Source organism: Melanerpes formicivorus, unplaced genomic scaffold (genome assembly GCF_026170545.1).
Source record: "Melanerpes formicivorus ecotype bairdi unplaced genomic scaffold, bMelFor1.0.p_v2 SCAF_20, whole genome shotgun sequence".
Taxonomy (NCBI): Eukaryota; Metazoa; Chordata; class Aves; order Piciformes; family Picidae; genus Melanerpes; species Melanerpes formicivorus.
The window spans coordinates 8,184,385-8,195,898 of NW_027142372.1; the positions used below are offsets into that span (position 1 = coordinate 8,184,385).

Consider the following 11,514-nt stretch of genomic DNA (forward strand, 5'->3'; position numbering starts at 1 on the left):
CTTCCCCGCGCGCGGAGCCCGCCGGGAGCGCCAGACCGGGGAGGAGGGAGGAGCCAGCCCCTGCGCAGGCGCACAACAGACACGGAGACAGGCGGCTGAAAGCAGTATCTTTATTAACGGAACGGGCCGAGGTTCATACAGAAGTGCCTTCGCCAGGCTGGTCAGGCTGCACCTCCTTCTTGTTGTCCTCCGGTTTCATGGCAGGGAAGAGAAGCACCTCCTGTGAAACGGAGTACCATCAGCGCGGCCAGGGCTGCCCCATCGCGCCCCCTGCCCGGGACGCAAGACCCACTGGGCAAGTCCTGTGCTAGTAGCCCCCCCTTGGCTCTCCCCGGCTCCCCCGCGCCGCAGAGCCAGCTGCCCAGTGCGGCCGTGTACAGCATGACGCAAGCACGCCGCCGTGCTCAGGCACAGCCACACTGCAGCTGCAACCTCTGCAGAGGTTTATTAGTATGTGCACCAAAGAAGCACTTTTCTGTGGTGAAGTTCTTTAATTCTTATTAATGAATCCTGAATGGCTACACTGCCTGGTGTTTGTTTGTGGCCTGCTTTGCAGGATCTCAGTCCTGTTCTCTGACAAAGGCAGCAGCAGATACTGCCATCTCTCACGTTTACCTTGATGTTATTGGAGTCTGTGAGGAACATGGTGAGGCGATCAATTCCCATGCCCCAGCCAGCTGTAGGAGGAAGGCCGTACTCCAGTGCAGTACAGAAGTTTTCATCAATAAACATGGCTTCATCATCACCTGCAGCTTTTGCCTAGATGAGAAAATGAAACGGTAAAAGGTGGATTGTACAGAGTTAGCTAGTACCACATCTGCCAACCCCTACCCAAAAAAAGAGGAATATTGGTATTTGTAGCAGGCAATGAAACCGAAGCCCTATACAAATAGCTCTAGGCCTCACTCCTTCCTGATCTGTAAGTTTCCTTTTCAAGGCAAAGGCCCTTCAAATCAAAGCATCTCCAGGACCATAGGGCAGCAGATGACAGTGGACCAAACTGCTCTCAAAGGCTTCTGGGTTCTTTCACTGCTTGCAATCTTTATTAGTTTGTAGAAGCAACTGATAGTTGTTTCAATTGTCAGTAGTTGCTTCACGCAATAATGTCCAGGGACTGGTTTATTTCAAGTAGAACAAAACAACGCTACACTGAGATGGTAACTAATGTATCTGACCCTGCCAGCCTCCAAGTGCCAAAACACAAACTAGCCAACCCTATTCATGCTTAGAAAATGCCAAGTGTTTATTGTTGTTTCAACACTTACACATCTTTGCTCACAGGTTCCACAAACACTTTAGCAGTCTTCTCCAAAGCTAACTTTACTGCCCGAGTCTAAATCCTGAAATGCAAACTACCATCCTTCCATCTCAATCTCCACCTTAATATTAAATTTTCAGGCAAATTTGTATTCAATACATACAATCATATGCCTGCAAAGTGTGGCTATACACAACTACAGCAAACATAAACACAACAGACCAAAGGTGAAAAATCTGTGATGTTAATTCATTCTGGATGATAATTTTGGAACTATCAAAGCTGGTTAATGTAAGTCAGCTTTCCTGGTTTTGAAAACTGTTCAATCCTCTCAGACACTGTGAAAGAAAGAGTAGGAAGAACAGGAACTCTGTGCAGACCCCAACATCTGACCTCCATCAGGCATGGGCACACATGCATTCATGGATGTGTATTCCCACTTAACAACAAAAGCAATTTTGGTCACTCCTTTCTAAGGCTTGTCCATAGAAAACTACTACAATAAATTTGTAGGCCTAGTAATTTCCAGTCTGCAGCAGTGAGTCAATTTAAAAATAACTCAGATCAGGAAATTGGGCTATTTCTAACTCACTATTCAAACTCCTACCAGCCATGAAAATTTATTTAAGAACCTGGAAGTATACTCTCATATGACTACATAAAAGCTTAACTGGGGAAAAGTAACTTTCAACCTGAGATAGAGAAACACTTTGTACATTTGCTTTTTGTCAGTTTAGTACTTCAGGCAGAGTAAGAGGGAAGATGTTCCAATACAAAGTTGCACTAGTGAAAACTAAATCAACAGCTGTGCTTGGATCTGGACTCTAAAAGAAAACAAGCTTTCCCTTAAGCAAGAAACATTCGCTCCAAGTAGTGAATGTCCCTTTTAAGCCTCCACCATTGATTCACTATCAAACACCATACCTTGGCCTGCTCCTCAAAGAGCTGTCGCTGCCGGATGGGATCGTTAAGTTCTGTGTATGCATTGCACACTTCCTTCTTCATTACAAAAAGTTCAAAGCGTTCTGTCAGCCCCGGATAAGAGCGATGCCTATGTCAAGAAGGCAAAGCAACCATACCTTAAAATAAACGTCTTTACAGAAACAAAGGGCACACAGATTACTTCACAAGGATTGCCCATCCTTGGGGGAAACGAAGCATCAGAACACCTCTTGCCTGGATGATAGCTTTCACAGCTCAGGAACCAACATCTGTCTGGGCTGGTGTTAGATCTACAAACATTAAAATCTCTATTCGGCATATATGACTTTTTTATGACTTCCCACCCACCCAAGGAAGTAGAGGAGGGTTTAATTATTACACACTGATTGTGTCTCTTACCATTTGGCTAGAGGACTCATGACTTGTGGGTGATCACAGATAAATGTTGGGTTGATACACGTGACTTCCAAGAATTCACCGACTAACTGGGAAAACAAAAGCAAAACCATTATGTAGAGCGCAGTTTCACTTTCCTAGTGGGGCCTGCTGCAAACATCCTCCCTTCCTTCTATTCACTACTGAAGAATGTATTATAAAACTGGAATTTCCCAACTAGTAATAATCCTGACCCTACTAATGTCCTTATTAACAGAGAGTCCATGTCCTATTTAGGTAAAAAAAAAAGGACATTGCAAACGCTGTATGTAAAGAAAAAATTACTTACATCAACTTGGACATTACATTGAAGGTGAATATGAAAATCAGAAGAGAAACAGCTATCAGGGCAGTATTTTGGGTTAAGAATACTTGAAATACATGTGATAAAACTATATGGTAAGCCTACCAGTTTGGTAAGGTACATATGAATACGCACATCCCACAGAAAAGTGGCGGATCTGCTTTAATCACAAGAGATCAGGTATTAAACTAAAATCCTTCAATGCTTCCATTAAGCAGGCATCAGTAAACTACATTTTGGTGAAGACAACAACAAAAAAACCTCAACATTTTGACACAGCAAGTTTTCTCACTGTGATACAGAAATAGCTGAAGCGTATTTCAGTGAGTTTTCCCCGATACAGTTAAACTTTGGTTCTGAAGGGACTTCTTTGGATACAGACATATCCTCAAAAGACATTAGGGTTATAAAAACACCTTGACTTACTTTGTCAAGAAGCCTGGCTGTTGTTCTGGGAGGTGGACACTCAACACTTCTCTCAGCACAAAGGTCATCAAAGAATTTGCGAGTTTCTGAAATTGTTGTAGACAAAAATGAGAAAAGCTACCTGGATAACCACTTCTTTTTCTTCCTGCATACTTCAACACGTTATCAGAGTGATTTTTAAGATCTTAATGGTATATCTCAAGGCAAACATGAGCTTAAATGTGAAATTGCAAAAGCAGTAATTTGTTTTAAAATAATGTTACACCAAAATTTAAGTTACTTTATAGTTCAGAAACTTGACAACAATTAAGCACAACCCCACAAAACTGCTGGACATAAGTACCCTGGGGGGGGAATATAGGGAAAAATCACTACAAAGTGTGTGCCATTCCTAACCTATGAACACAGGCACAACACTGCACAAAGGACAGAAGAAATAAAAAGCTGTGTCTCTTCGAGAGATCAAGAACTCCCCAGATCATGCCTCTTGAATACACAGCCATCAATTACGCTCAACAAAGAGGCGGAAGAGTCAGATCCTACCAAAGAGTGCAAAGCACGAAGGCTTCTTTTTGGACTCTCAGGTAACAGACCAATGCTGACAGAACACAAACTAAGAACAGAACTGAGAACTTTTGCATTTTTTCTGTTAATTCATTCATATTGATCATCTGACCTTCAGTTTCAAAACACTCAGCTGATGGAAATTTCACTCCTAAGATCTTTTCCAGATCATGCACCATGTTAATTCGCCGGAAGGGAGGGGTAAAATCTATCTCATAGGCCTCTCCATCCTGGCCATCTGGATGGTAAGTGATCTTGTAACTTCCAGTAATATGTTTCACCATCCCTACAAAAGGAACCTCAAGTTTAGGAATATGCCACATAATACACAACTCTTCCAGAGACTTACTCTTTTTTTCATTAAGTTTGTATACATCACCTGAAAGCAACTTCTCTGTAATTTCCATCAAGTCATGGTAGTCTGCATAAGCCATGTAGAACTCACAAGTTGTGAACTCAGGGTTGTGAGTCAAATCGATTCCTTCATTCCGGAACTGACGCCCAATTTCATATACTCTGTCCATGCCACCAACCACCAACATCTGAACAACAGAAAATTCTAGTAAAGACACTGAACTTTTCCACAAGAACTAAAGAAAACTCCTAACACACACAACTGCAACACAACCTCACGCATCTCATTCAAGATAAATTCTGTTTCCTCCAATCCAACATGTCTACGTTTCTTCAAGAATAGTCTTTGTTTCAGCTACATTTATTTTTCTGGAGTAAGATCACAACACTCTGGACAACAGAGGCTTAGCCATAAAGGCCTTGCATTTTACCTTGTGGTAAAGCTCAGGAGCAATTCTCATATACAAATTCATATCCAGATCATTGTGGTATGTGATAAAAGGTTTTGCCACAGCTCCACCTGGGATTATATTCATCATAGGGGTTTCAATCTGTAAAATTGTAATAATACAAATGTTAATTTAACAGTGCCATATTTCCAGGCTCCTGCCTCAATGCTCTGCTTTAATCTGTCTCCAAAGCTGAGCTCTGTAGATCAAGCAAACAAACCACAGCTAGCTCTAATGAAAAAACTCTGTATTTCATTATTTGACCTTCCAGTATATGAGAAAAATTCTGAACTAAAGAACTAAAAGTCTTCAAGGCTGCCAACAACCACTGTTATTTACTACAAATACTCATCTCCTGGATTCAGGTTATGGAAGCCAAGTGGGCTGTAGGATTGTCACATAATTATCTCTGCATTTCAGATAATGAAGTTCAACAAAGGCCAGGTGAAAGCTGGTCAGGTCAATCCCTAGTATCAGTTCAACCTGGAGGGTGAATGAATGGAGAGTGGCCCAGCAACCAACTATATCCTGGGCTGCATTAAAATAATTGTGGCTAGCAGGTGGAAGGTGGTGACTCTCACTCTCTGCTCAGCATTCATGAGGCCCCACCCAGAGCACTGCATTCAGCTCTGGAATCCCCAGTACAAGCTTGAAGAACACAGACCTCTTCGAGCAGGTCCAGAAGAGACTACAGATTCAGTTGCTAAAAACAGATGCAAATAAACCACATTAAGTTCTAAGCTTTTGTTAACTGTAAAGTAGAACCAAGAATCTGGATGTAAGAGAGAGCAGAGCTAGTTTCATTTTCTCATATGCTACTCCCCAACAGAGCTTAAGATAAAACCAATTTTACTTACTGAAAAACCTTAATTTATTGAAATAGGGAAGAGGCAGCAGTAGTTTGAAGTACTACCTTCATAGAAGTTTCACAAGTCACAGCCTAAACCAACTGAGTAATACTCTTAACTTTAAGATGAGAGGAAAGGAATAGCCCCCTCTACATTAAACTGCTAAAAGACATCATGCTGAGGTTATTATTCTTACTTCTGTAAATACTTTGCATGAAGCCCAAACATAAAACATCCCTGAAGCTGAAAAGTTCTAAACATTCAGTATGCAGAAAAATAAATACTGAAGTCTTACCTCAAGGAAGCCCAACTCATCTAGAAAGCTTCGAAGGTATGTAATGATCTTTGCACGGGTTATAAATTTCTGCCTCACATAATCATTAAGAATTAAATCCAAGTATCTCTGACGATACCTAGTTTCCTGAAAAGAACAAATATCTTCAGGACACACTACACAAACTGTGCTACCAAAGGAAGAAAAAAATCTCCAAACAAAACAGATGTTCCTTTGTTGATTGACACCATCAGCAGATAAAAAAAAATCATCCATTCAGACTTAAGTGCCAAATTGCCTCCAGGAGTGACAGGCGTGACAAGTACCTTATCTTTGAGGCCAAAATGAAGATGAGGCAACATATGCAGGCATGGAGACAACAGAGTTATTTCATATGGAATAATACTCAGTTCCCCTTTCTTTGTTTTCCCAGGATTCCCCTCTACACCAATAATGTCCCCACGACGCAGCTTGTTGTTAATGCGGAAATAGTCTTCCTCAGATTTGTAGAGCCTGCAGATACAAAACCAATCCAGTAAGTTTGATTAAAATTCAACATTCCAAACTGTCCTGCAAGTCTTCCCCCAGACCAAATGCTTTTAAAAAAGGATTACAGTATCACATTATCACCAAGGTTGGAAGGGACCTCAAAGACCATCGAGTCCAACCTGTCACCACAGACCTCATGACTAGACCATGACACCAAATGCCACATCCAATCCCCTCTTGAACACCTCCAGGGACGGTGACTCCACCACCTCCCCAGGCAGCCCATTCCAATGACTAATGACTCTCTCAATGAAGAACTTTCTCCTCACCTCAAGCCTAAACTTCCCCTGGCACAGCTTGAGATTGTGTCCCCTTGTTCTGGTGTTGGTTGCTAGAGAGAAAAGACCAACCCCTTCCTGGCTACAACCGCCCTTCAGGTAGTTGTAGAGGGCAATGAGGTCACCCCTGAGCCTCCTCTTCTCCAGGCTAAACAATCCCAGCTCCCTCAGCCTCCCCTCATAGGGCTTGTGCTCAAGGCCTCTCACCAGCCTTGTTGCCCTTCTCTGGACACGTTCAAGTGTTTCGACGTCCTTCTTAAACTGAGTGGCCCAGAACTGGACACAGTACTCAAGGTGTGGCCTAACCAATGCAGAGTACAGGGGCACAGTGACTTCCCTGCTCCTGCTGGCCACACTATTCCTAATGCAGGCCAGGATGCCATTGGCCTTCTTGGCCACCTGGGCACACTGCTGCCTCATGTTTAGGCAGCTGTCAACCAGCACCCCCAGGTCCCTCTCTGTTTGGGAGCTCTCCAGCCACTCCGACCCCAGCCTGTAGCTCTGCATGGGGTTGCCATGGCCAAAGTGCAGCACCTGGCACTTGGACTTGTTGAATGCCATCCCATTGGACTCCGCCCATCTGTCCAGTCAGCAGAGGTCCCGTTAGGCTTCCATTAGGGAAGCCAAACACAACATCCTAAGCAAAATACTACCTAAGCCACCATACAGATGAATTGACTAAGATGAAGAAATAGAATGCCCAACTACAGCTCTCTAGGCCCCAGAATGCAGTTCAGTTTAGAATGCCACTAGGAATACCTCTACTTACCTGGAATTTGCCATGACCTGTAATTTGACACCTTCACCACGGAGATCATAGAATATCAGCTTCCCTCCAGAGGCACGCTTCGCATGGATTCGACCTAAAGATCAAAGTATGCAGGATATCAGCAAGAGTCACCAGCAGAAAGGGTACAGGGGCAAAACCCACAGTATTATCACTAGGACAAAGGATTATCAGCTCTGAACTGATCACTAATTGTGAAAGAGAAACAAGTCAAGTCTCAAAATGAATACCAGTACAGCAAAGATCACGTGAACTCTGGGTTCTGAGGCAGGTATCACAATCTCATCTTGTAGCTCTATGGGATGTTGTATGGGTCTACTCATTCCGAAAGGGCATGTCCTGAATAGTCAGCTATGGACTTTGAGACCAAGTAATGGAGGATCAGCTTAATTCAAAGAGACCACGCCATAATTAAAAGCAGCTAAGACTTCTCTTAGCAAAACAGCAGACCATCTTTCTGTATCCCAAATTAAGTCCTTACCTGCCACCCTCACTGTAATGTCTGTCAGGTGATCTCCTGGCTGCAGGTGACTGTACTTTTCTATAAAATCCGAGAGTGACAAGTCCACATTAAATTTGTGGGGATAGGGATCTTCATTAGTGCCTTTCAGCTGCTGGATTGCATGGCTTCGAATCTTGTAGTATTGCTGTCACCAGAAACAAACAGAACCAAAATAATTTGTTAGAAACTGAAACTATTTTGCAGGTTGTAAATTAAAACAGCTGCACTTATTTAGGAAAATGTAGGTTGCTCTCCTCTTAACCACTTAGATCCTCTTGAACGTACATCAAATCTAAACTAAAAGTTAGTTTCAGAATACTAGTAAAGCATGAGGGCAGATGCTCACATTGGGGTCCAAGATTTCCTCATCAGCACCAATGTTATTCTCAGAGTCAGAAGTCAAGGATGGTTTATTTGAATTCTTTTCATTTTGCTCTTTCTGCTTTGCCTCTTTTTCGGCTATTTTTCTCTCAGCCTTTAAACGTCTCTTCAGCTCACTACAAAAGAGAAGGAAACCAGATGCAGCAGGTACTCTGATACTTCTACAAGGAAACACTTGACAGGATTCTGACAAAAGCTCACTGTATAAATAACCCTGCCCAGAAGCCAAAATAATCCTGAATTTTAAGCATTTTCTTCGCTGAACTGTTTTAGCTCATATATACAATATAAATATCCAGAACAAGTTAAAACTGAATTAAGTATTATGTAAAGCGTCCTTGATGATGCTTGCCTATGTGCCCAAGGCCTTTTCCGATGGCCATTTCACACGTCAGAGCCTAGCAACACCACGCAGCACCCAAGCGGAGTAAGGCAAGTTCTCCTGCAAGAAGTTAGGCGCTATTTAAAGAGTTCCCGAGCCGCCTTCACAGCCCGGACCGGCCTCCCGCGGCTCCCGACCCTGACGACCAGGACTTCATGAAGAGATGGGCCCAGCCAGACCGCAAAGCACGGACCTGCTTTGGTCATGAAGTGCCTGGTGCCATCGGAGCGCGGGCGCGACCCTCCAGGCCCAGCCGCGGAGCCGCGCAGCAGCAGGGCTCAGCATGGCAGAGACGCACACCAGGTCAGCCGAACATTCGCCTCGCCTTGTTTTGCTTTGCTTTGCCTCGCCTCCCCAGCCCGGCCCGGCGCTGCCTGGCTCCACCTGCCCGCCCAGTCTCCCTCACTTTTTGCTGAGGTGCGACTCAGTCTCCGCTGCTTCACACGCCCGCCCTGCCACCGCCGCCATCTTCTCGACTCTAGCCGGCTCTTCCGGCAAGCCCGCGCCTGCGCGCGCAGCCTGACAATGGCGGGGCCGGGGCTCTGGGGCGCGGATGGGGCGTGCTCGCGGTCACTGTTCTTGCAGGACGATGGCAGCCCCATGAGGTTCTACGTGCGGCCGGGGCTGGACAAGCTGCGCCTGGCACCGCTGGTGCTGGCGGGCGGCGGGCGGTTGTGCCGCGTACAGGAGCCGGGAGCTGTGCTTCTGGCGCAGCCCGGGGAGGCCGCCCCAGCCGGTGCGATCTCCACCGAATACGTGACAGCGTGCGTGGAGCGCAAGCAGCGGCTGCCCCTAGAGTCCTTCCGGCTGCCCGCTACGCCGACTAGGCCTCCCGTGGTGGCCTCGTCGCGCGGGCGCCGGGCCTTCACGAAGGCGGAGGACACGGCGCTGCTGCGGGCTGTGCGTGGCCGCGCTACGGCGCGTGTGCGCGGCCGGGCGCTCTGGCAGGAGCTGGAGCGGGCGGGGCTGACGCAGCACAGCTGGCAAGCCATGCGCGACCGCTACCTACGGTACCTGCGGCCGCTGCTCGGGGGTGAGCTGGGGGCGGCCGGCCGGATTTGGCGGCGGGGAAGAGGGGAGGTTGGCGGGCGGGGGAGTGGCCGCGCACCCGCTGCGGCCTGGCACTCGGTGCCCTTGTGTTTCCGCAGGGCCCCAGCAGATGGAGGAGCCCGCACAAAGCACGGGTGTTTTCGAGGCAGCGAATCAGGAGTTCGATGGCGCGGAGGTGAGCCCCTGGGCTAGCAGGGGAGTAGAGTGGCTGCTGCACCTGCTTCTAGTTCTGCTTGTCACAGTGTGACACAACTGTAATTCGCTATTCTTAAGTGACAGCGCTACGGCTTCCCTTCTGCTAAGTGGGTGCTTCGTGTGAGGTGTGAGCTGCGTGCCTTCTGGTGAACGGTGCCTCGCTGCGATGTTTTCTTAGATTGATCTCCTGTCCAAGTTAATTTTATGTCAGAGTTGTCACACCAAAAACTGTACTGGCACTGTACTGCCACAGTGGAAGGTGGTTGGGTAGTGGTGATAAAAAAGCTTGCCAGAAATACCACGTCTAACTGATGACTCCACTCTCTTCATTTTAGTCAGGAAGTGACACTTCAAACATTTCACAAGAGCTTTCTACAGAAGTTGGAGAAGGAAAGTACCCAGAAGAAACAGCATCTGGCTTGCAAACTGGATCGCAGGAGTGGGTTCTCCCTGACGCTCAGTTACAAGGACCAACAAGCACTTGCTCTTCCAGTGTGGTAGAAGAAGCAGTAAAAACTATGCAGTACTTCATGAAGAAGTTCAGCATGGACCTGCACACTGTTACACAGGCCTTTCTGAAAAACACCGGTGAAGTGGAAGCTACTTCATACTTTCTGAAGACAGGGCAGCGCTTGGATGGGTACCCTGTGTGGAGCAGAGAGGATGATTTGGAGTTGCAAAGAGATGATGAACATGTCAGAAACAAATTGATAACAAAATTTGGAGCTGAAAATGTAGCAAAGCGGGTGGCATTTAGGAAAAGTTAGATAGCAAAGCAGAGGAGAATCTAGATCTAGAACTGTGGCAAGAACTGAAAGTCATTTCAGAGATGCAAATGTGATGGAAAATGTCATGCAACATTTTGAAGCTTCAGAAATACTTGTAAATATTTATAAAATACCTGTTTTGTATTTGATTTTTATTTGTAATACTTGATGCAATAAACAGGCGTCTTAAGTTTTTGTTGCTACTGGCAGCATATGTTCTCCAGCACTAATTTTGCAGAGTTTGGTTAGTAACTTTACCATCTTGCTTCATGGTTTCAAAAATAATGAGTGGGTGTCCTCCAGCTTGCATCTCTACAGGCTGACGAGTCACAAAGTAACATTTGTAGCAGACCATACGGTCTAGCTGGAAAAATCAGGCTTCCAGGATCATGTGTGAGGTATGAGATACGAGGTAAGGAAGAGTGCTCAGAGTTTAGGTAACTCTCACCTGTCATGTTTCAGAGAGAACACCCTTGCTAATGAACAGCTACAATCTGAAAAACTTGGTATTTTCCAGCCTGGTGACGGGTCACAGTTGGTTAGGTCCTGATTTTTATTGCTTTGTGCTGCCTTGTTTTTTTTTTCCCCCTGAAAATAGGCTGAGCTAAGGGAGTTGTACATTGTATTATTATTATTACCCAATTTGCCCAGTAAAACTTTTTCTCTCAATCCAGAGTTTATGTGTGTTATTTTTCCTTCACTTCTGTGTTGGGGAGAGGCGGGCAGGCAGGCTAACCTATTTATGGTGTGTTAATCTGTTAAAATCAGC

At 45.5% G+C, this 11,514-nt stretch overlaps 2 protein-coding genes across 3 annotated transcripts; one reads left to right on the plus strand and one right to left on the minus strand.

Annotated features, from left to right (window-relative positions):
* Positions 1-96: 96 nt before the first annotated feature.
* KARS1 (lysyl-tRNA synthetase 1) lies at positions 97-9,246 on the minus strand. 2 transcript variants are annotated; one of them, XM_068150654.1, is made up of 14 exons: positions 9,140-9,246; positions 8,317-8,467; positions 7,950-8,115; positions 7,451-7,544; positions 6,181-6,367; positions 5,876-6,001; positions 4,715-4,834; positions 4,309-4,471; positions 4,042-4,215; positions 3,366-3,451; positions 2,600-2,685; positions 2,183-2,309; positions 616-759; positions 97-220 (listed from the first exon to the last, which is right to left on the minus strand). In XM_068150654.1, exons 1-14 carry the CDS (start codon positions 9,199-9,201, stop codon positions 134-136), a joined length of 1,773 nt encoding a protein of 590 aa, XP_068006755.1. In that variant the 5' UTR covers positions 9,202-9,246; the 3' UTR covers positions 97-133. The 2 variants fall into 2 exon arrangements, with proteins under 2 accessions (XP_068006755.1, XP_068006756.1); XM_068150655.1 differs by lacking the exon at positions 9,140-9,246 and adding an exon at positions 8,927-9,133.
* Positions 9,240-11,414, plus strand: TERF2IP (TERF2 interacting protein). The gene is made up of 3 exons (XM_068150657.1): positions 9,240-9,766; positions 9,882-9,958; positions 10,314-11,414. The coding sequence occupies exons 1-3, from the start codon at positions 9,259-9,261 to the stop codon at positions 10,743-10,745; spliced, it is 1,017 nt and encodes a 338-aa protein (XP_068006758.1). The 5' UTR covers positions 9,240-9,258; the 3' UTR covers positions 10,746-11,414.
* The last annotated feature ends 100 nt before the right edge of the window (positions 11,415-11,514 follow it).